Source organism: Ranitomeya imitator, chromosome 1, assembly GCF_032444005.1.
Source record: "Ranitomeya imitator isolate aRanImi1 chromosome 1, aRanImi1.pri, whole genome shotgun sequence".
NCBI classification, from domain to species: domain Eukaryota; kingdom Metazoa; phylum Chordata; class Amphibia; order Anura; family Dendrobatidae; genus Ranitomeya; species Ranitomeya imitator.
The window spans coordinates 905,104,757-905,130,762 of record NC_091282.1 but is presented as its reverse complement, the minus strand read 5'-3'; the positions used below and the strand labels follow the sequence as shown (position 1 = coordinate 905,130,762).

Genomic DNA, 26,006 nt, shown 5'->3' with positions numbered 1-26,006 from the left:
AATTTTTGAAGTCCCTTCACAGATGTGGGTTGGATCCATGTTGTGAATTCTGTTATCGAACTCCCTCCTGTGGTCATGAATGGTACTTCGGCGAGTTCTGTCCATGGACTCCCTCTGGTGGCTGTGAGTGGAGTTGCTGGTTCTGAGGTTCCTTCCACAGGTGACCTAGGTTATTCTTAGGCTGGCTTCTCTATTTAACTCCACTCAGATTGTTACTCCATGCCAGCTGTCAATGTTCCTGTACTGGTTCAGTTCGCTCTTGGATCTTTCTGGTGACCTGTCTCTTCCTGCAAGAAGCTAAGTCCCCGATTGTTATTTTCTGCTCATTGTTTCCTTGTCCAGCTTGCTTTCATGATTTTGTCTTGCTAGCTGGAAGCTCTGGGATGCAGAGTGGCACCTCCGCACCGTAAGTCGGTGCGGGGGTCTTTTTGCACACTCTGCATGGTCTTTTGTAGTTTTTTGTGCTGACCGCAAAGATACCTTTCCTATCCTCTGTCTATTTAGTTAGTCTGGCCTCCCTTTGCTAAAACCTGCTTCATTTCTGTGTTTGTGACTTTCATCTTTACTCACAGTTAATATTTGTGGGGGGCTGCCTTTTCCTTTGGGGAAATTTCTCTGAGGCAAGGTAGGCTTTATTTTCTATCTCTAGGGCTAGCTAGTTCTTAGGCTGTGACGAGGCATCTAGGCCATGTCAGGTACGTTCCACGGCTATTTCTAGTGTGTGTGATAGGATTAGGGATTGCGGACAGCAGAGTTCCCACTTCCCAGAGCTTGTTCTGTATCGGTTTAACCATCAGGTCATTTTGGGTGCTCCTAACCACCAGGTCATAACAGTACAGCTGGCCCAAAGTATTAATGCATCTCAATAGAGGGATAAGAAGTTCTGAGACCATTTTTTTTTTCTCTGCAGTGTGTTTTGTCTTTCTTTTCCCCTTAATCTCTGGGTGGTTCAGGACACAGGTGTAGATATGGACATTCAAGGTCTGTCCTCTTGTGTGGATCATATCACTGCAAGGGTACAAAGCATTCAAGATTTTGTAGTTCGGAATCCGATGTTAGAACCTAGAATTCCTATTCCTGATTTGTTTTCTGGGGCTAGATCTAGGTTTCTGAATTTCAAAAATAATTGTAAACTGTTTCTTGCTTTGAAACCCCGCTCCTCTGGTGATCCCGTTCAACAAGTGAAAATTATTATTTCTTTCTTGCGTGGCGACCCTCAAGACTGGGCATTTTCCCTTGCGCCAGGAGATCCTGCATTGTGTGATGTTGATGCATTTTTTCTGGCGCTTGGATTGCTTTATGATGAACCAAATTCAGTGGATCAGGCAGAGAAAATCTTGCTGGCTTTGTGTCAGGGTCAGGATGAAGCGGAGGTATATTGTCAGAAGTTTAGAAAGTGGTCTGTGCTTACTCAGTGGAATGAGTGTGCCCTGGCGGAAATTTTCAGAAAGGGTCTTTCGGAAACCCTTAAGGATACTATGGTGGGATTTCCCACACCTGCTGGTCTGAATGAGTCTATGTCCTTGGCCATTCAGATCGATCGGCGTTTGCGTGAGCGCAAAGCTGTGCACCATTTGGTGGTACTCTCTGAGCAGAGGCCTGAGCCCATGTGTTGTGAATTCTGTGGCCAAGCTCCCTCCTGTGGTCGTGAGTGGTACTTCGGCTGGTTCTGTCTATAAGCTTCCTTTGGTGGATGAGAGTGGTACTGCGGCTTCTGAGTTTCCTTCCTCAGGTGATGAGGTTAAGTCGTTAGGTGCTGCTCTATTTAACTCCACCTGGTGCTTTGATCCTGGCCTCCAGTCAATGTTCTAGTATTGGTCTTGCTTCCTCCTGGATCGTTCCTGTGGCCTGTCTATCCTGCATAAGCTAAGTTCTGCTTATGTTATTTTTGTTTGCTATATTTTCTGTCCAGCTTGCTTTATTGGTTTTTCTTGCTTGCTGGAAGCTCTGAGACGCAGAGGGAGCACCTCCGTACCGTTAGTCGGTGCGGAGGGTCTTTTTGCCCCTCTGCGTGGTTGTTTGTAGGTTTTTGTGTTGACCGCAAAGCTATCTTTCCTATCCTCGGTCTATTCAGTAAGTCGGGCCTCACTTTGCTAAATCTATTTCATCTCTGTGTTTGTATTTCATCTTTACTCACAGTCATTATATGTGGGGGTCTGCCTTTTCCTTTGGGGAATATCTCTGAGGCAAGGTAGGCTTATTTTTCTATCTTCAGGGCTAGTTAGTTTCTCAGGCTGTGCCGAGTTGCATAGGGAGCGTTAGGCGCAATCCACGGCTACCTCTAGTGTGGTGCGATAGGATTAGGGATTGCGGTCAGCAGAGTTTCCACGTCTCAGAGCTCGTCATATGTTTTTGGTAAATGTCAGGTCACTTTGTGTGCTCTGAACTTCAAGGTCCATTGTGATTCTGAATTACCTGTTCATAACACCCATGCAATGCGATAGGACTTTGACCAGAGCTGAACGGCAGGAACACAGACGTCAGAATGGGCTGTGTTTTTACTGTGGTGACTCCACTCATGCTATTTCCAATTGTCCTAAGTGCACTAAGCGGTTCGCTAGGTCTGCCACCATTGGTACTGTACAGTCTAAATTTCTTTTGTCCGTTACTCTGATTTGCTCTTTGTCATCCTATTCTGTTATGGCATTTGGGGATTCAGGCGCTGCCCTGAATTTGATGGACTTAGAGTTTGCCAGGCGCTGTGGTTTTTTCTTGGAGCCCTTGCAGTATCCTATTCCTTTGAGAGGAATTGATGCTACGCCTTTGGCCAAGAATAAGCCTCAGTACTGGACTCATTTGACCATGTGCATGGCTCCTGCACATCAGGAGGATATTCGCTTTTTGGTGTTGCATAATCTGCATGATGTGGTCGTTTTGGGGTTGCCATGGCTACAGGTCCACAACCCAGTATTGGATTGGAAATCAATGTCTGTGTCCAGCTGGGGTTGTCAAGGGGTACATGGTGATGTTCCACTGCTGTCAATTTCGTCTTCCACTCCTTCTGAAGTCCCTGAGTTTTTGTTGGATTACCGGGATGTATTTGATGAGCCCAAATCCGGTGCCCTACCTCCTCATAGGGATTGTGATTGTGCTATTGATTTGATTCCTGGTAGTAAGTTTCCTAAGGGCCGACTGTTCAATTTATCTGTCCCAGAACTGTCTGATTTGTTTGCTCGGATTAAGGGGGCTAGTTGGTTCACCAAGATAGATCTCCGAGGGGCATATAATCTTGTGCGTATTAAACAGGGCGATGAATGGAAAACAGCATTTAATACGCCCGAGGGCCATTTTGAGTACCTGGTTATGCCATTCGGGCTTTCTAATGCTCCATCTGTGTTTCAGTCCTTTATGCATGACATCTTCCGAGAGTACCTGGATAGATTCATGATTGTATATATGGATGATATTTTGGTCTTTTCGGATGATTGGGAGTCTCATGTGAAGCAGGTCAGAATGGTGTTCCAGGTCCTTCGTGTGAATTCCTTGTTTGTGAAGGGGTCTAAATGTCTTTGGGGTTCAGAAGGTTTCATTTTTGGGTTTCATTTTTTCCCCTTCTACTATCGAGATGGACCCTGTTAAAGTTCAGGCCATTTATGATTGGTCTCAGCCTACATCTGTGAAGAGCCTGCAGAAGTTCCTGGGCTTTGCTAATTTTTAGCGTCGCTTCATCGCTAATTTTTCTAGTGTTGTTAAACCGTTGACTGATTTGACCAAGAAAGGTGCTGATGTGGTCAATTGGTCATCTGCGGCCGTTGAGGCCTTTCAGGAGTTGAAGCGTCGTTTTTCTACTGCCCCTGTGTTGTGTCAGCCAGATGTTTCGCTCCCGTTTCAGGTCGAGGTTGATGCTTCTGAGATTGGAGCAGGGGCTGTTTTGTCTCAAAGAAGTTCGGATGGCTCGGTGATGAAACCATGTGCTTTCTTTTCTAGAAAGTTCTCGCCTGCTGAGCGCAATTATGATGTTGGCTATGAAGTGGGCATTCGAGGAGTGGCGACATTGGCTTCAAGGAGCCAAGCATCGCGTGGTGGTCTTGACGGATCACAAGAATTTGACTTATCTCGAGTCTGCCAAACGGTTGAATCCTAGACAGGCTCGATGGTCGCTGTTTTTCTCCCGTTTCGATTTTGTGGTTTCATACCTTCCGGGCTCTAAGAATGTGAAGGCTGATGCCCTTTCAAGGAGCTTTGTGCCTGACTCTCCGGATGTTCCTGAGCCGGCTGGTATTCTCAAAGAGGGGGTAATTTTGTCTGCCATCTCCCCTGATTTGCTGCGGGTGCTGCAGAAGTTTCAGGTTGATAGACCTGACCGTTGTCCAGCGGAGAAACTGTTTGTCCCTGATAGATGGACTAGTAGAGTTATCTCTGAGGTTCATTGTTCGGTGCTGGTCATCCTGGAATCTTTGGTACCAGAGATTTGGTGGCTAGATCCTTTTGGTGGCCTTCCTTGTCACGGGATGTGCGTTCTTTTGTGCAGTCCTGTGGGATTTGTGCTCGGGCTAAGCCCTGCTGTTCTCGTGCCAGTGGGTTGCTTTTGCCCTTGCCGGACGCATATTTCCATGGATTTTATTTCAGATCTCCCTGTCTCTCAAAGGATGTCGGTCATCTGGGTGGTTTGTGATCGCTTCTCTAAGATGGTCCATTTGGTACCCTTGTCTAAATTGCCTTCCTCCTCCGATTTGGTGCCATTGTTTTTCCAGCATGTGGTTCGTTTGCATGGCATTCCGGAGAACATCGTCTCGGACAGAGGTTCCCAGTTTGTTTCAAGGTTTTGGCGGTCCTTTTGTGCTAAGATGGGCATTGATTTGTCTTTTTCTTCGGCCTTCCATCCTCAGACAAATGGCCAAACCGAACGAACCAATCAGACTTTGGAAACATATCTGAGATGTTTTGTTTCTGCTGATCAGGATGATTGGGTGTCCTTCTTGCTTTTGGCTGAGTTCGCCCTTAATAATCGGGCCAGCTCGGCTACTTTGGTTTCGCCTTTTTTTTGTAATTCTGGTTTCCATCCTCGTTTTTCTTCAGGGCAGGTTGAGCCTTCGGACTGTCCTGGTGTGGATACTGTGGTGGACAGGTTGCAGCAAATTTGGACTCACGTAGTGGACAATTTGACATTGTCCCAGGAGAAGGCTCAGCGTTTCGCTAACCGCCGTCGCTGTGTTGGTCCCCGACTTTGTGCTGGGGATTTGGTTTGGTTGTCGTCTCGTTATGTTCCTATGAAGGTTTCCTCTCCTAAATTTAAGCCTCGTTTCATTGGCCCTTATAAGATTTCTGAAGTTGTCAATCCTGTGTCATTTCGTTTGGCCCTTCCAGCTTCTTTTGCCATCCATAATGTGTTCCATAGGTCGTTGTTGCGGAGATATGTGGCACCTATGGTTCCTTCCGTTGACCCTCCTGCCCCGGTGTTGGTCGAGGGGGAGTTGGAGTATGTGGTGGAGAAGATTTTGGATTCTCGTATTTCGAGACGGAAACTCCAGTACCTGGTCAAGTGGAAGGGTTATGGTCAGGAAGATAATTCCTGGGTTGTTGCCTCTGATGTTCATGCTGCCGATCTGGTTCGTGCCTTTCATTTGGCTCGTCCTGATCGGCCTGGGGGTTCTGGTGAGGGTTCGGTGATCCCTCCTCAAGGGGGGGGTACTGTTGTGAATTCTGTTATCGAACTCCCTCCTGTGGTCATGAATGGTACTTCGGCGAGTTCTGTCCATGGACTCCCTCTGGTGGCTGTGAGTGGAGTTGCTGGTTCTGAGGTTCCTTCCACAGGTGACCTAGGTTATTCTTAGGCTGGCTTCTCTATTTAACTCCACTCAGATCGTTACTCCATGCCAGCTGTCAATGTTCCTGTACTGGTTCAATTCGCTCTTGGATCTTTCTGGTGACCTGTCTCTTCCTGCAAGAAGCTAAGTCCCCGATTGTTATTTTCTGCTCATTGTTTCCTTGTCCAGCTTGCTTTCATGATTTTGTCTTGCTAGCTGGAAGCTCTTGGATGCAGAGTGGCACCTCCGCACCGTGAGTCGGTGTGGGGGTCTTTTTGCACACTCTGCGTGGTCTTTTGTAGTTTTTTGTGCTGACCGCAAAGATACCTTTCCTATCCTCTGTCTATTTAGTTAGTCTGGCCTCCCTTTGCTAAAACCTGTTTCATTTCTGTGTTTGTGACTTTCATCTTTACTCACAGTTAATATTTGTGGGGGGCTGCCTTTTCCTTTGGGGAAATTTCTCTGAGGCAAGGTAGGCTTTATTTTCTATCTCTAGGGCTAGCTAGTTCTTAGGCTGTGACGAGGCGTCTAGGCCATGTCAGGTACGCTCCACGGCTATTTCTAGTGTGTGTGATAGGATTAGGGATTGCGGTCAGCAGAGTTCCCACTTCCCAGAGCTTGTCCTGTATCGGTTTAACCATCAGGTCATTTCGGGTGCTCCTAACCACCAGGTCATAACAGATCCAGTCATGAATAGCTTGGACCTTAACAGGATCCATTTCTATAGACAAGGGAGAAAAAATAAAACCCAAAAAAGAGACCTTCTGAACTCCGAATAGGCACTTAGACCCCTTCACAAATAAAGCATTATCACGAAGGATCTGGAACACCATCCTGACCTGCTTCACATGAGACTCCCAATCATTGGAAAAAATCAAAATATCATCCAAATATACGACCATGAATTTATCAAGATAATTGCGGAAAATATCATGCATGAAAGACTGGAACACAGATGGAGCATTAGAGAGCCCAAATGGCATCACAAGGTATTCAAAATGGCCTTCGGGCATATTAAATGCAGTTTTACATTCGTCACCCTGTTTAATACGAACAAGATTATATGCCCCTCGGAGGTCAATCTTAGTAAACCAACTAGCCCCCTTAATCTGAGCAAAGGCAAGGGGTATTGGAATTTGACCGTGATCTTATTAAGAAGACGATAATCAATACAGGGTCTCAAGGAGCCATCCTTCTTAGCAACAAAAAAGAAACCCGCTCCCAATGGTGACGAAGAGGGCCGAATATGCCCTTTCTCCAAAGATTCCTTAACATAGCTCCGCATGGCGGCATGCTCTGGCACAGACAGATTGAAAAGTCGGCCCTTAGGGAACTTACAACCAGGAATCAAGTTAATAGCACAATCACAGTCCCTATGTGGAGGAAGGGAACTGGACTTGGGCTCATCAAATACATCCTGGAAATCCGACAAAAACTCAGGGACCTCAGAAGAGGGGGGAAGAGGAAATGGACATCAAAGGAACGTCACTATGTACTCCTCGACAACCCCAACTAGTCACCGACATAGTTTTCCAATCCAGCACCGGATTATGTTCCAGTAACCATGGAAATCCCAGCACAACAACATCATGCAGGTTATGCAACACCAGAAAACGGCAATCTTCCTGATGTGCAGGAGCCATGTACATAGTCATCTGTGTCCAGTACTGAGGTTTATCCTTGGCCAAGGGTGTAGCATCAATGCCCCTCAAAGGAATAGTGCTCTGCAAAGGCTGCAAGTAAAAACCACAGCGCCTGGCGAATTCTAAGTCCATTAAGTTCAGGGCAGCGCCTGAATCCACAAATGCCATGACAGAAAAGGACGACAATGAGCAAATCAGGGTCACAGATAAGAGAAATTTAGGCTGTATAGTACTAATGGTAACAGACCTACCGACTCTCTTAGTACGCTTAGGGCAATCAGAGATAACATGAGCCGAATCACCACAGTAAAAACACAGCCTATTCTGACGTCTGAATTCTTGCCGTTCTATTCTAGTCAAAATCCTATTACATTGCATAGGTTCAGGACTATGCTCAGAGGATACTGCCATATGGTGCACAGCTTTGCACTCGCGCAGACGCCGATCAATCTGAATGGCTAGAGACATAGATTCGCTCTCAAACCGGCAGGCGTAGGAAAGCCCACCATAACATCTTTAAGGGTTTCAGAAAGACCTTTTCTGAAAATAGCAGCCAGAGCCTCTTCATTCCATTTAGTGAGCACAGACCATTTTCTAAATTTCTGGCAGTATAACTATGCCGCTTCCTGACCTTGACACAAGGCCAACAGGGTTTTTTCTGCATGATGCACAGAATTAGGTTCGTCATACAATAATCCGAGCGCTTGAAAAAATGCATCTACATTCAATAATGTCTTGAGGGTCACCACGCAGCAAGGATATGATGATTTTCACCTGCTGAATGGGATCACCAGAAGAACGGGGTTTCAAAGCAAAAAACAATTTGCAGTTATTTTTAAAGTTCAAAAACTTGGATCTGTCCCCAAAAAACAAATCAGGAGTAGGAATTCTGGGCTCTAAAGCCGGAGTCTGGACAACATAGTCCTGGATACTCTGTACTCTTGCAGCAAGTTGATCCACACGAGAAAACAAACCCTGAACATCCATGCCAAAACATATATCCTGAACCACCCAGATATCAAGAGGAAAAAAAAAAAGACAAACCAAAGCACAGAAAAAAAATGGTTCAGAACTTTCTTTTCCTTCTTTTGAGATACATTTAATTCATTTTTGGCCACTTGTACTGTTATGATCTGGTGGTTTAGGAACAACATGAGACAAGCTCTGAAGGAGGTGGTATCTGTACTGACCGCAAACCATGAACCTAGCAGCGCAACTAAAAATAGCCATGGGGGTACCTGACTCTCCCTAGACCCCTCGGCACAGCCTAAGATCTAACTTCCCCTAAAGATGGAAACAGGAAACCTATCTTGCCTCAGAGAAAATCCCCAAAGGAAAGATAGCCCCCCACAAATATTGACGGTGAGAGGAGGGGAAAATAACATACGCAGAAATGAAATCAGATTTTAGCATAGGAGGCCAGTCTAACTTGATAGATAGGACAGGAAAGGATACTGTGCGGTCAGTATAAAAACTACAAAACAATCCACACAGAGTTTACAAAATCTCCACACCTGACTAAAGGTGGGGAGGTTAAATCTGCTTCCCAGAGCTTCCAGCTAACAGAAAAAATCCATACTGACAAGCTGGACAAATATAGAATGCACAGAACAATAAGTCCACAACAGGTGGACTGAAATGAGCAAAGCCAGAACTTATCTTTGCAGAACTGGTCAGGAAACCAGGAAAATCCAAGCAGAGATGAGAATCCAGCCAGGAAACATTGACAAGTGGCACAGGCTGAAGAAAGAGCCAGACTTAAATAGCAGACGATAAGTGGAGGCAGCTGATGACAGCTAACTCCAAGGAGCAGTCATACCACTAGAAACCACAAGAGGGAGCCCAAGAGCAGAACTCACAAAAGTGCCACTTACAACCACCGGAGGGAGCCCAAGAGCGGAATTCACAACAGGTTGGGCAATATACTACGTCACTGGGCAATATACTACATGACTGGGCAATATACTACGTCACTGGGCAATATACTACGTGTCTGGGCAATATACTATGTCACTGGGCAATATGCTACGTGTCTAGGCAATATACTACGTGGCTGGACAATATACTACGTGACTGTGCAATACACTACGTGGCTGTGCAATATACTACGTGACTGGGCGATATACTACGTGGCTGGGCAATATACTACGTGGCTGTGCTGTATACTACGTGGCTGGGCAATATACTATGTGGCTGGGCAATATACTACGTGGCTGTGCAATATACTACGTGGCTGGGCAATATACTATGTGGCTGGACAATATACTACATGATTGGACAATATACTACGTGACTGGGCAATATACTACGTGGCTGGGCAATATACTACGTGACTGGGCAATATAATACGTGGCTGGGCAATATACTACGTGACTGGGCAATATACTACGTGACTGGGCAATATCCTACGTGGCTGGGCAATATACTACGTGACTGGGCAATATACTACGTGGCTGGGCAATATACTATGTGGCTGGACAATATACTACATGATTGGACAATATACTACGTGTCTGGGCAATAAACTACGTGGCTGGACAATATACTACGTGACTGTGCAATATACTACGTGGCTGGGCAATATACTACGTGGCTGGGCAATATACTACGTGGCTGGGCAATATACTGCGTGGCTGGGCAATATACTGCGTTGCTGGGCAATATACTGCGTGGCTGGACAATATACTACGTGGTTGGGCAATATACTATGTGGCTGGGCAATATACTACGTGGCTGGGCAATATACTTCGTGGGCTGTGCAATATACTACGTGGACTGCGCAATATACTACATGGACATGCATATTCTAGAATACCCGATGCGTTAGGATCGGGCCACCATCTAGTAGCAAATAAAGGGCTAACTATTACCACAAGAGAGGCGCACGTCAATTCCAGAGAGTCCTTGCCGGAAAATATCCAAACATTCAAATAGAGAATGAAGACAGCACCTCATACGTTGGTGAAGAATCGCAGTTCCTTTATTCTGCCCTCTGTGGCAACGTTTCGATCTACAGATATTTTTCAAGCACAGCTCTGTGAGAGCTGTGATTTGGAGACCTGCTGTGGTAGAAGCACTTTGACAAAGGAAGAGGAGACATCACCGTTCCGCCAGCAGCAGGAATGCTGCAGCCTCTGACTGCAGGTGACTTCAGCAGAACCTCATTGGATGTTTTATGATGACGCACTTCTTAGGCCGGGGTCACACTAGTCTGTAATACGGGCGAGTGCTATGCGATAAAAAATCGCATAGAACTTGGACCAATGTTAATCTATGGGGCAGCTCCCATCATCTGTTTTTTTCTCGTCCGTATTACGCATGCGAGTGAAATCGTAGCATGCTGCGATTGTCTGCGTATCTCAGCTGAGAAACGCCAATGCAAGTCTATGGGTGTGAGAAAAAATTGCACAGCACACGGACCATCGACCATCAGGGTGACTTTCGAGAAATTCTCAGGCATTGGGCAGATGACAGGAATGGCTCAGCCATTATTTGCTCATTTTGCAAGTGTGTGAGAAAATCTCACCATACGAATGAGAAAAAAAAGCATCATGGGATAGCACACGGATGAGATACGGATCACCATACGGAGAACATTTGTGCGATTCTCAGCAGACAAAATCGGACAGATTTTTTATACATTGTGTGTGCCTCGAGCCTTAGGCCGGCGTCACACTAGCGAGTTTTACGGACGTATGAGCGCATAAAATACGTCCGTAAAACTCGCCTAACAAACGTCCCAATTATTCTCTATGCCCCTGCTCCTATCTGCCGTATTTTACTGATCAGTATTATACGGCTTTCTACGGCCGTAGAAAATCGCAGCATGCTGCGTTTGTCACCGTATTGCGCAAAAAAATGCCAATGAAAGTCTATGGAAGCCCCAAAAATACGGATTACACACGGACCAGCAGTGTGACTTGCGAGAAATACGCAGCGGTGTTAGAGAGAAAAGCCAGCAATTCAGTGTGGTGTACAGTAAAATCACACTGACAGCTTACAATAGAATAGGCAGAATAAATGTGTACACATAGAATAGGTATGTATATATATATATATATATATATATATATATATATATATATATATATATATATATATATATATATAATGTCAGTGAGACACATATATGTATATATATTTTTATTTCATACAGCGCTAGATAGCTTTAAAGCCGGTAATTCAATTGCCGGCTTTTGCTATCTCCTTCCTAAACCCGACATGATATGAGACATGGTTTACATACAGTAAACCATCTCATATCCCCATTTTTTTTGCATATTCCACACTACTAATGTTAGTAGTGTGTATATGCAAAATTTGGCCGTTCTAGCTATTAAATTAAAGGGTTAAATGGCGGAAAAAATTGGCGTGGGCTCCCGCGCAATTTTCTCCGCCAGAGTAGTAAAGCCAGTGACTGAGGGCAGATATTAATAGCCTGGAGAGGGTCCATGGTTATTGCCCCCCCCCCTGGCTAAAAACATCTGCCCCCAGCCACCCCAGAAAAGGCACATCTGGAAGATGCGCCCATTCTGGCACTTGGCCACTCTCTTCCCATTCCCGTGTAGCGGTGGGATATGGGGTAATGAAGGTTTAATGTCACCTTGCTATTGTAAGGTGACATTAAGCCAAATTAATAATGGAGAGGCGTCAATTATGACACCTATCCATTATTAATCCAATACTAGTAAAGGGTTAAAAAAAACCACACACATTATTAAAAATTATTTTAATGAAATAAAAACAAAGGTTGTTTTAATAATTTATTCTACGCTCAATCCTTCTGAAGACCCTCGCTCTGTAACAAAGTAAAAATAAACCAACAATATACATACCTTCCGAAGATCTGTAAGGTCCCACGATGTAAATCCATCTGAAGATGTTAAAAAATTTTGCAGCCAGGAGCTCTGCTAATGCAGCGCTGCTCCTTGCTGGAAAAACCCGGAGAATGAAGGTAAAGTAGGTCAATTACCTATATTTACCTTCATTTGCGGTGAGGCACCCTCTGCTGGCTGTTCCTGGAGCGTGGAAACTTTCCTAGAAAGCTCCCAGGCTCGAGTTCATATGAGGACAACCAGCAGAGGGCGCCCTCATATGAATAACGAAGTGTGACACCATTCTAAAAACTACACCCCTCAAGGTTCTCAAAACCACATTCAAGAAGTTTATTAACCCTTTACATGCTTCACAGGAACTGAAACAATGTGGAAGGAAAAAATGAACATTTAACTTTTTTTTGCAAACATTTTAATTCAGAACCATTTTTTTTTACTTTCACAAGTGTAAAAACAGAAATGTAACCATAAATTTTGTTATGCAATTTCTCCTGAATACGCCAATACCCCATATGTGGGGGTAAACCACTGTTTGGGCGCACCGTAGAACTTGGAAGTGAAGGAGCGCCGTTTGACTTTTTCAATGCAGAATTGGCTGGAATTGAGATTGGACGCCATGTCACGTTTAGAGAGCCCCTGATGTGCCTAAACAGTGGAAACCCCCCACAAGTGACACCATTTTGTAAACTAGACCCCTTAAGGAACTTATCTAGATGTGTGGTGAGCACTTTGAACCCCCATGTGCTTCACAGAAGTTTATAACATTGAGCCGTGAAAATAAAAAAATTGCATTTTTTCTACCAAAATGATTTTTTGCCCCCAAATTTTTATTTTCACAAGGGTAACAGGAGAAATTAGACCACAAAAGTTGTAGTGCAATTTCTCCTGAGTACGTTGATACCCAATATGTGGGGGTAAACCACTGTTTGGGCGCACCGCAGAGCTTGGAAGAGAAGGAGTGCCGTTTTACTTTTTCAATGTAGAATTGTCTGGAATTGAGATTGGACGCCATGCCGCGTTTGGAGAGCCCCTGATGTGCCTAAACAGTGGAAACCCCCCACAAGTGACCCCATTTTGGAAACTAGACCGCCCATGGAACTTATCTAGATGTGTGGTGAGAACATTGAATGCCCAAGTGCTTCACAGAAGTTTAGAATGCAGAGTCGTGAAAAAAAAAAAAAAAATTTTCCACAAAAAAGATATTGTAGCCCCCAAGTTTTTATTTTCACAAGGGTAACAGGAGAAATCGGACCGCAATAGTTGTTGTCCAATTTATCCCGAGTACAATGATGTGCCATATGTGGGGGTAAACCACTGTTTGGGCGCACGGCAGAGCTCGGAAGGGAAGGAGCACTGTTTTGGAATGCAGACTTTGATAGAATGGTCTGTGGGCATTATGTTGCGATTGCAGAGCCCCTGATGTACCTAAACAGTAGTAACCCCCCACAAGTGACCCCATTTTGGAAACTAGACCCCCCAAGGAACTTATCTAGATGTGTGGTGAGAACTTTGAATGCCCAAGTGCTTCACAGAAGTTTAGAATGCAGAGTCGTAAAAATAAAAAAATATTTTTTTTTTCCACAAAAAAGATTTTGTAGCCCCCAAGTTTTTATTTTCACAAGGGTAACAGGAGAAATTGGACCCCAAAAGTTGTTGTCCAATTTATCCCGAGTACGCTGATGCCCCATATGTGGGGGTAACCCACTGTTTGGGCGCACGGCAGAGCTCAGAAGGGAGGGAGCACCATTTGACTTTTTGAGCGCAAAATTGGCTGTCGTGTTTGGAGACCCCCTGATGTAACTAAACAGTGGAAACCCCCCAATTCTAGCTCCAACCCTAACCCCAACACACCCCTAACCCTAATCCAAACCCGATCCATAATCCTAATCACTAACCCTAACGATAATCACAACCCTTACCCCAAAACAACCCTAATGTCAACCCTAACCATAACCCTAATCAAAACCCTAAATCCAACACACCCCTAATCCTAATCTCAACTCTAACCTCAAACCTAACCCTAATCCCAATACACCCCTAATCACAACCCTAACCTTATCCCTAATCCCAAACCTAACCCTAATCCCAAGCGTAACCCTAATGCCAACCCTAACCCTAATACCAACTCTAATCCAAACCCTAACCCCAAATCTAACCCTAACTCTAGCCCTAAGGCTACTTTCACACTTGCGTCGTTTGGCATCCGTCGCAATCCGTCGTTTTGGACAAAAAACGGATCCTCCAAATGTGCCCGCAGGATGCGTTTTTTTGCCCATAGACTTGTATTGCCGACGGATCGTGACGGATGGCCACACGTCGCGTCCGTCGTGCACTGGATCAGTTGTGTTTTGGCGGACCGTTGGCACAAAAAACGTTCAATGTAACTTTTTTTGTATGTCGCATCCGCCATTTCTGACCGCGCATGCGTGGCCGTAACTCCGCCCCCTCCTCCCCAGGACATAGATTGGGCAGCGGATGCGTTGAAAAACTACATCCGCTGCCCACGTTGTGCACAATTTTCACAACGTGCGTCGGTATGTCGGGCCGACGCATTGCGACGGCCCTGTACCGACGTAAGTGTGAAAGAACCCTAACCCTGAATTTAGCCCCAACCCTAACCCTAAATTTAGCCCCAACCCTAACCCTAGCCCTAACCCTAGCCCTAACCCTAGCTCTAACCCTAGCCCTAGCCCTAGCCCTAACCCTAGCCCTATCCCTAGCCCTAACCCTAGCCCTAACCCTAATTTTAGCCCCAACTGCTCTTCTCCTGTCGGCTGGCAGATGGCGATGGATGGCGGGCGCACTGCGCATGCGCCCGCCATTTTCTTTTCCCCGGCAGCCAGGAGGAGCAGCAGGAGGATCCAGGGACACCGGTGAGTATGATAGGGTCCCCGAATCCCCCTATTTCTCTGTCCTCTGATGTGCGATCACATCAGAGGACAGAGAATTACACTTTGATTTTTTTTTTTTTTTTTGCGGTCGCCGGTAAACAGTTAATTACCAGCGATCGCAAAACAGGGGTCGGTAAAACCGACCCCGATCATGTTCTTTGGGGTCTCGGGTACCCCCGGCAGCCAAGACCCCAAAGATTCTCCCGATGCCGGCCGGCGGGCGCACTGCGTATGCGCCCGCCATTTTGAAGATGGCGGCGCCCACCGGGAGCCACGAGGAGCACCGGGGGAGATAGGTGAGTATCGGGGGCTACCTGGGACCCCTTTTCTCTGTCCTCTGATGTGCGATCACATCGGAGGACAGAGAAATTAATAAGAGATATCGTTTTTTATTTTGTGATCGCCGGTAAACGGTTAATTACCGGCGATCGCAAATGCGGGGTCGGTAAAAAACCCCTGAATCATGTTCTCTGGGATCTCGGCTACCCCCGGCAGCCGAGACCCCGGAGAAAATCCGACTTTGGGGGGCGCTATTTACTTTTTCCACAGCGCCGTTAATTAACGGCGCTGTGGTTTAAGTACCCTTAGCGGCCGCCGTTAAAAGGCGTATCGGCGGTCGCTAAGGGGTTAAAGCTATCTAGCGCTGTATGAAGTAATAATATATATACATACGGATTACATACGGAGGATGCCATGCGCAAAATACGCTGACACACCCTGCCTACGGAGGAGCTACGGACCACTATTTTGGGGACTTTTCAGCATATTACGGACCGTATTGTCTTACGCTGAGTGTGACTCCAGCCTTATAGTGACTTTAATCCCTTCATGACCCCAGCTTTTTTAGGTTTTGCGTTTTCGTTTTTCGCTCCCATTCTTCCCACAGCCATAACTTTTTTATTTTTCCGTCAATATGACGAGTTGTACTTTTGAAAGACATCATTGGTTTTAGCATGTAGTGTACTCGAAAATGGGAAAAAAAAGTCGAAGTGCAGTGAAATTGCAAAAAAAGTGCAATCTCATACTTGTTTTTTGCTTGGCTTTTTTGCTAGGTTCACTAAATGCTAAAACTCACCTGCCATTATGATTCTCCAGGTCATTACGAGTTCATAGACACCAAACATGTCTAGGTTAATTTTTATCTAAGTGGTGAAAAAAAATTCCCAAATTTGCTTAAAAAAAAAAATTACGCCATTTTCCGATACCTGTAAACGTCTCCATTTTTCGTGATCTTGGGTTGGCTGGGGGCTTATTTTTTGCGTGCCGAGCTGACGCTTTTAATGATACCATTTTGGTGCAGATATGTTCTTTTGATCGCCCATCATTGCATTTTAATGCAATGTTGCGGCGACCAAAAAAAACAATTCTGGCGGGGTTTTTTTAATCGCTACAAGCACAGCATGGAAATGTCTTATCAATAATCAGATTAAATAGAAAAGTTTACTGGATAAAGCTGTGATATAGAAGATGCTAAGCACAGCCTAAATAGGGGAGGTGCACAGTCATAGGTGCCCAAACCTGAACGTATACAATATAAAGTGACTAGCACACTCCAGGGTGTTGTGATGCAAAAAAGTGGGGATTTATTAACAATTTATTTTTATTTATTATTATTATATTTATTTTCATATTTATTTTTATATTTATATTCATTATTTTTATTTCTTTTTTCTACTTTATTTATTTTTATTTATTTTTTTATATATTTTTTTATTTTTATATTTCTCTTTCACGTTTTGTCCATGTATATGGCTCTCTATATATGTATATATAATATCATTGCAGTCCCTTTGTGGTATTTTTTTTTGACCCATATTAGTTTGAGCTAATTAGTTATATTTGATATTGCTAAATGGCTTTTGCATGTTATATTTACATACATAATAGTGCCACCCCCGCTATTCGATCATGATGATCGCGCTGTCCATTGTCACTCTATCTTCTTATCTGCGTCCACTGTGGGTGTGTTTTTGGTTATGCGCATGCGTGGTCTATGCCCCTGATATTGCTGCACTGTGGCCTTGATAACGCCGGATTTCTCCGTGCGTCTGGTCACGTGACGCGGGACTCCGGGATTTTTTGACTCACATTTATGGGCTAATTAGGGACCTTTTTTAATCACCATATGTTTTTTTAGAATAAATCCCCACTTATTTCCTATATGATGATCGCGCTGTCCTTAGTTACCTTGTTGTTTATCTGTACCCAATGGTTGCGTGCTCCTAGTTGTGCGCATGCGTGGTCTGTGCCCCAATGCCCTGGAGTGTAGCGTCGCTGTGGCCTTGGTTACGCCGGATCCATAATGCCGTGCGTCCAGTCATGTGACGTCGTGCTCCGGGACTTCCGGGACCTCCTGGCTGCGCATGCGCTGTGGGTACTCGGACCGCGGCTAATCATTGTAGTGCACGCATTATAAAAACCTGGCGTTATACTGTTATTTACCCCCCCTGACGAAGGAAACTGTACCGAAATGCGCGTCGGGGCGCGTTGTGCACAAGGACAGTAACCCCACTAAGGTACCTGTATGCTCTTAATTACTTTTTATCACTATTTTTACATTCATAGCGGTGTTCTGATATTTACGCTGGCCCTATATTATTCTGGACCAGTGCAAACACTTTGTTTATTATAGCACCTGAGCACTTTATTCACTTATAGATATATATGTGTATATACGGTATATATATTTTATACAGATATATATTTTTTCCACAAAAAATATTTTTCTCTTTTCAGCATCAGGTTTTGCCTTCCCCTTTTTTTACTGAGGGTTACTATTATGTATATACCTATGTAATATTTATAGCAGTATATATCCTGCAGTGCACATCTTTTTAATAATTTTATAATACTATATTACCATTTGTTACCATAATAAATAATAAAATTGAATATTTGCACATCCTAGCCTGGTGGTCCTCCTTCTTTTGATCCTTGCTTTAGGTTTTGGTGTTCTCTATATACTGAGTGGGCTCCACTTTTTTCCGTGTCACACACCCTATACACTATATATATCCATTTTTATAAAAAGTATTTTAAAGGGAACCTGTCACCCCCGTTTTTTCAGATTGAGCTATAAGTACTGTTAAATAGGGCCTGCGCTGTGCGTTACTATAGTGTATGTAGTGTACCCTGATTCCCCATGTATGCTGAGAAATACATTACCAAAGTCGCCGTTTTCGCCTGTCAATCAGGCTGGTCTGGTCAGGTGGGCGTGTTCACAGCGCTCTTTTCTTCTCCAGCTTTCCGTTGGTGGCGTAGTGGTGTGCGCATGTCCAAGGTCCGAATTCCCTGCGCCCACGTGAAGACACAGCGCGCGATCTGCGCTGTAATCCCTTGCATCGGTGGGGGCGGCCATCTTCCTGGGGCCGCGCGTGCGCAGATGGAGTGCTCTGCTGCACGGGGCTTCAGGAAAATGGCCGCGGGATGCCGCGCGTGCGCATTAGAGATCGCGGCGGCCATTTTTCCAAAGCCGAGATGCAAACTCGGCTTTGGGAAAATGGCCGCCGCGATCTCTAATGCGCACGCGCGGCATCCCGCGGCCATTTTCCTGAAGCCCCGTGCAGCAGAGCACTCCATCTGCGCACGCGCGGCCCCAGGAAGATGGCCGCCCCCACCGATGCAAGGGATTACAGCGCAGATCGCGCGCTGTGTCTTCACGTGGGCGCAGGGAATTCGGACCTTGGACATGCGCACACCACTACGCCACCAACGGAAAGCTGGAGAAGAAAAGAGCGCTGTGAACACGCCCACCTGACCAGACCAGCCTGATTGACAGGCGAAAACGGCGACTTTGGTAATGTATTTCTCAGCATACATGGGGAATCAGGGTACACTACATACACTATAGTAACGCACAGCGCAGGCCCTATTTAACAGTATTTATAGCTCAATCTGAAAAAACGGGGTGACAGGTTCCCTTTAAGTATTTTATTTCTTAAGATTATTTTAATTATTTTTATATATACCGTGGCGTTGATATAGTGAGTGTGTGTCTTTTTAGTCTTTTATACATGAAATATCAGATCAGGTGAGAGTCGGCAACTTGAGTGGAATTACACTGGATACGGATTTATGCAGCGGAGCATATGGACTTATACAGAAGAACCTATGGCGATAAACAGCTGTACATACTTGATCTCTCACACTCAGACTGCTGGGATCCATACTGATCACCAGAACAGAGCACTTTTATCCCCATTAGGCCGGGATCACACATGCGAGAAATACGTCCGAGTCTCGCATGGTAATACCCGGCATTGCCGCCGTCACTCAGGAGCGGAGAGTGCGGCCGCATAGCAATACATGGAGCTGCACGCTCCGCTCCAGAGAGACGGCGGCAATGCCGGGTATTACTATGCGAGACTCGGACGTATTTCTCGCATTTGTGTGATCCCGGCCTTAGGCTGCCGTCACACTAGCAGTATTTGGTCAGTATTTTACATCAGTATTTGTAAGCCAAAACCAGGAGTGGAACAATCAGAGGAAAAGTATAATAGAAACATATGCACCAATTCTGTATTTATCACCCACTCCTGGTTTTGGCTTACAAATACTGATGTAAAATACTGACCAAATACTGCTAGTGTGACGGCAGCCTTAGAAGGGAAGAGCTGTGCATGTGCTTGACCACCGTTTCATTCTTCCTTTAAGGGACTGCCACATAACGCTGAACATGTGCATTGTTTCTTCATTCTAAAAAGAAAAAAAAGTGCTTCTGGCAATAAGTGGGGGTCTCATCACCAATCATGTGGAGACTTGATAACTTTTTCCAACCAGAATACCCCTTTAACTAAAGTCTAAAAAATATTAGGCAAACTGAAGTGCAAATGTAAGAATATTTACTATGTTTTATACCCTAAAGGTATACTGCAAACCAAGACTTAAATGCAACTGGGCAGGAAAATATAAATAAAGATACATTATATAAGGTTTGTATAATTCTAAATCTACTTTATTTCTATATATATGTATATACCTATCTAACACACCCTTTGACCTGTGCACCTTACTTTTTGTGTGTTTATATAATACTGTATATACCAACACTATACGGATAAAAGTATTGGGGCACACCTCTTAGGCTTGTTTTACACCACATTTACATATTGTTAAAAAAATGTCTGTTTATTTAAAGAGAGCCTGTCAGCACAATTTTGTAATGTGAAGTAAAGACATGGCTGTAATGGTGCTGCAATACAGATTAATTTGATATCTTTTATGAAGAAATCTGATTTGTTGCTCTTCTTTAATCACCATTTGAAGTTGTTTTTGCTAATTAGGTTTTGGGGCACATGGGCAGGACTGTGCACTGGGTCTTCTCCCTGTCTGTGATTCCTGAGACCCTTTTCTCACCTCCGGTCTGTGAATGACTTACCTCTAAAATCTTATCAGCGAGCTGTCATTCAGGGCAGAGGGACTGGGGAATAACAAAAAGGGAGAAAAAACCCAGTGTGCAGTCCGGCCCCTGTGCACTGAAATCTAAATTGCAGAAAACTTCAAATGGTAAATAAAGAAGAACAAAACAGATTGCTTCACCAAAGGAATCCATTTATTCTGTATTACAGCGCCATTACAGCCTTGTTTTTATTTTACATTACAAAATGTGTTGACAGGTTGTTTTAAAAAAAAAAAAAAAAAAAAAACAGATTTTTTTTTAAGTCACATGGTGTGGGAAGTGTTGGGAAATCATGTGCCTAGATTTCTGAAAAACAAGAAACATGGAAAAAAAACGTATAAAAAAAAACAAATGCAGATGTATGACAATTTGTTTGCATTAGCCTTCCATAGACTGCAATTTAGGCTTGTTTTGTGGTGTACTGAACATATCCATTTGTACTGTAAAGAATGCTTTTAAAAGTAGATATGTTTGTTTTTACATTTAGGCTATGTTCCCACGTTGTGTTTTTTAAGCTATTTGCCGTGATTTAAAACGCTTAAACAGCATCCCATTAATTTCTAATGTATTCCGCAATTGATGTGCCCATGCTGCGTTTTTTCCATGGCGGAAACGCATCGCAGTAAAAAACGCAGCATGTTCACTATTTTTGCGGAATCGTTGCAATTACGCACTCATAGACATGCATTAGACAAACGCTTTAAAATCGCATAAAAACGTGTATAAAAAGCGTCTAAATCCGCATGCGTTTTTCCTGCCAAGGGTGTGCGGACTTGAAGCAGAAAATTCTGCTTTAATTCTGCAACGTGGACACATAGCCTTAGAGTTTACATACCCCGGCAGAATTTATGCTTTCTTGGCCTTTTTTCAGAGAATATGAATGATAACACCAAAACTTTTTCTCCACTCATGGTTAATGGTTGGGTGAAGCCATTTATTGTCAAACTAATGTGGTGTCTCTTTTTAAGTCATAATGACAACCCAAAACATCCAAATGACCCTGATCAAAACTTTACATACCCCATGCTTTAATACCGTTTTTTGCTCCTTCTAACATCATCAATAATAATAATCTTTATTTTTTTTTATATAGCGCAAACATATTCCGCAGTGCTTTACAGGTTGCACACATTATCATCGCTATCCCGTTGGGGCTCACAATCTAAATTCCCTATCAGAATTGTCTTTGGAATGTGGGAGGAAACTGGAGTATCCAGAGGAAACCCTCGCAAACACAGAGAGAACATACAAACTCTTTCCAGATGTTGTCTTTGGTGGGGTTTGAACCCAGGACTCCAGCGCTGCAAGGCTGCTGTGCTAACCACTGCGCCACCATGCTGCGCTGCAGCTAGAAGTCTTTTTTTTCAGATGGTAAAGCTGCCCACTCTTCTTGGCAAAATGCCTCCAGTTCCTATAAATTCCTGGGCTGTCTAGCATGAACTGCACACTTGAGATCTCCCCAGAGTGGCTCAATGATGCTGAGGTCAGGAGACTAAGATGGCCACTCCAGAACCTTCACTTTGTTCTGCTGTAGCCAATGACAGGCCGACCTGGCCTTGTGTTTTAGATCGTTGTCATGTTGGAACGTCCAAGTACATCCCGTGCCCAGCTTCCGGGCTGATGATTGCAAATTTACCTCCAATATTTGCTGATAACATGCTGCATTCATCTTTCCTTCAACTTTGACCAAGTTTCCTGTACCTTTGTAGCGCACACATCCCCAAGACATCAGCAATCCAGCTCCGTGCTTTACAGTAGTAATGGTGTTCATTTCATCACAGGTCTTGTTGACCCCTCTCCAAATGTAACGTTTATGGTTGTGGCCAAAAAGTAAAATTTTGGTCTCATCACTCCAAATTACCTTGTTCCAGAAGTTTTGAGGCTTGTCTCTGTGCTGTTTTGCATAATGTAGGCTAGATACTTTGTGGCATTTGCGTAGTAATGGCTTTCCTCTGGCAACTCAACCATGCAGTCCATTTTTCTTCAAGTGCCTCCTTATTGTGCATCTTGAAACAACCACACCGCTAGTTTTCAGAGAATCCTGTATTTCAGCTGATGTTACTTGTGGGTTTTTCTTTGCATCTCGAACAATTTTCCTGGCAGTTGTGAACGACATTTTTGTTGGTCTACCTGTCTGTGGTTTTATTTTTACAGAGCCCCTGATTTTCCATTTGTTAATCACAGTTTAAACGCTGCTGACTGGCATTATCAATTCCTTGGATATCTTTTTGTATCCCTTTCCTGTTTTATACAGTTCAACTACCTTTTCCCGTAGATCCATTGACAATTCTTTTGACTTCCCCATGAGTCACAATCCAGAAACATCAGTGGCTGGATGAAAGATGATAGAGTCTGTCTGGATTCCAGAAACTCACTTAGCTTTTTTGTACACACACTGAGTACCAGCAAACAAGAAAGCAAAAATTCAGCCGGGGTATGTAAACTTTTAAGCACAACTGTACATAGAATATATATATGTCAAATGCTTATCAGCTTGAGATACTTTTGTGCACATATCTGTTTCAATCCATTTTTTTACAGGATGCAATGTGTGAAGATAGCTTATAGCAGTTTTTTCAGTTTGTCCAAAGACAAGCTAACTTGGCTTTGGCATTGTACTGTAAATGCTATTATTTGTCCTAAAAGATGACAAGTTTTCAATTAAAAGGACACCTGATAGATCCCCCATTAAGACAAGGAATGTTCACCAGGTTACACTGAGCACAGAGACAAAATGATGAAAGTTGCACACATTCGTGAGACTCGCATACTGCCGGCTCTTGCAAATCAAGTTATCAGGGAAACGGTGATATAATAACTAGGACCACAAGTTTTGGGAAACAACGTCCCCTCCACTAGTCTGACACTAATTATTATATTGCAAGAGATTTTTCACATTCTTTTTTTATTGTACAAAAGGCTTATTAGGCAGAGTGTCAGCATAAGAATAAACACATGCTGACAGCTTGAGGGTCATGGGGGATCTGTCAGGTTCCCTTTAAGCTTAGTAAACTGTTCCTGTTAGTTATGTCTGGATTTTGTACTGATTCCATACATCCTCATTTGACCCATAACTAAGGTGACATTTTTCTTTACCCTTTTGAAGGTTTTATCAAATCGTCCAGTTTTTAATCGGTAAGGAAAGCACCTAAAATATATTCATTACTCAATTCTGCTCAGTATATTGTAAATTTTATTTGATGCATTTTGTATTGGTATAATGTCCAATGTCTGCCATCTCAAAAATTACTTCAAGGCTAGGTTCACACTATAAGTATTTAGTCAGTTTCTGATGTTACAATTTTACTGCAGCATTTCTTCCCCAATTAGCTAAATTATGTGACTTGCATTTTTTTCATTGTGTATTTTAGTGCATTATTTTACATGCGTTTTTACTATGTTTTTTTCAGCAGCAGATTTTGGCCCTTTTTTGTAGGTCAAATTGCTTTGTTTTTAAAACTTCCTAATACTTAAATTTGATAAAACTTTATTGATAAGGTCATGTGCGGATTATATGTGCTTTTATTGTTTTTCTGCTACAGAAATGCAGTAAAAACACATTTTTATCTGTTTTCTCGTCTCATTTAAGTATATAAGATTAATCTGTAAATAAAAGATATTGTATACAGTATTTACCACAGAAGGAATTGACATTTTGCAGATTTTTTAAAATCTTACCAGATGTCAGTTTTCACAGTGAAAAAACAAACAAACACAATGAACGTATGATTTCTATAAATCCAATACGCATTGCTGGAACAGTAAAATGATGCATTTATTGCACACACAAAAACGCACCAAATACTCATTGTGGGAACTTGACTGAAATGGTATGTATTGAACCGTTGCTAAAATTTAGTTTATTTGTCCCATATCTTCATAAGTACAAATTCTAGGAACTTTTCAAAGATACTCAACTAAAAATATTCTTAATTGTGTAGCTAGAGCTTTATAATATCTATCACCATTTTTTTTTGCCACTTTTTGCCAATATTCAAAAAGGGCTCTAAAAGTGAACCTGGAAATTATAGGCCAGTAAGTCTAACCTCTATTGTTGGTAAAATATTTGAAGGGTTTCTGAGGGATGTTATTCTGGATTATCTCAATGAGAATAACTGTTTAACTCCATATCAGCATGGGTTTATGAGAAATCGCTCCTGTCAAACCAATCTAATCAGTTTTTATGAAGAGGTAAGCTATAGGCTGGACCACGGTGAGTCATTGGACGTGGTATATCTCGATTTTTCCAAAGCGTTTGATACCGTGCCGCACAAGAGGTTGGTACACAAAATGAGAATGCTTGGTCTGGGGGAAAATGTGTGTAAATGGGTTAGTAACTGGCTTAGTGATAGAAAGCAGAGGGTGGTTATAAATGGTATAGTCTCTAACTGGGTCGCTGTGACCAGTGGGGTACCGCAGGGGTCGGTATTGGGACCTGTTCTCTTCAACATATTCATTAATGATCTGGTAGAAGGTTTACACAGTAAAATATCGATATTTGCAGATGATACAAAACTATGTAAAGCAGTTAATACAAGAGAAGATAGTATTCTGCTACAGATGGATCTGGATAAGTTGGAAACTTGGGCTGAAAGGTGGCAGATGAGGTTTAACAATGATAAATGTAAGGTTATACACATGGGAAGAGGGAATCAATATCACCATTACACACTGAACGGGAAACCACTGGGTAAATCTGACAGGGAGAAGGACTTGGGGATCCTAGTTAATGATAAACTTACCTGGAGCAGCCAGTGCCAGGCAGCAGCTGCCAAGGCAAACAGGATCATGGGGTGCATTAAAAGAGGTCTGGATACACATGATGAGAGCATTATACTGCCTCTGTACAAATCCCTAGTTAGACCGCACATGGAGTACTGTGTCCAGTTTTGGGCACCGGTGCTCAGGAAGGATATAATGGAACTAGAGAGAGTACAAAGGAGGGCAACAAAATTAATAAAGGGGATGGGAGAACTACAATACCCAGATAGATTAGCGAAATTAGGATTATTTAGTCTAGAAAAAAGACGACTGAGGGGCGATCTAATAACCATGTATAAGTATATAAGGGGACAATACAAATATCTCGCTGAGGATCTGTTTATACCAAGGAAGGTGACGGGCACAAGGGGGCATTCTTTGCGTCTGGAGGAGAGAAGGTTTTTCCACCAACATAGAAGAGGATTCTTTACTGTTAGGGCAGTGAGAATCTGGAATTGCTTGCCTGAGGAGGTGGTGATGGCGAACTCAGTCGAGGGGTTCAAGAGAGGCCTGGATGTCTTCCTGGAGCAGAACAATATTGTATCATACAATTATTAGGTTCTGTAGAAGGACGTAGATCTGGGTATTTATTATGATGGAATATAGGCTGAACTGGATGGACAAATGTCTTTTTTCGGCCTTACTAACTATGTTACTATGTTACTATGTTACCATGTACGGTATATAATATACAGTGTAAAGGTACCTTCACACATAACGATATTGTTAAC

General features: G+C 43.5%; 1 protein-coding gene across 1 annotated transcript in view; it reads left to right on the top strand.

Moving 5' to 3' along the window:
* LOC138658207 (N-acylethanolamine-hydrolyzing acid amidase-like) overlaps positions 1-26,006 on the top strand; it is a 204,626-nt gene that overhangs the window by 143,825 nt on the left and 34,795 nt on the right. The window contains exons 8-9 of the mRNA XM_069745717.1: positions 19,981-20,047; positions 23,621-23,649. Coding sequence (XP_069601818.1) covers positions 19,981-20,047; positions 23,621-23,649 — 96 coding nt within the window. The remainder of the gene's footprint in view (positions 1-19,980; positions 20,048-23,620; positions 23,650-26,006) is intronic.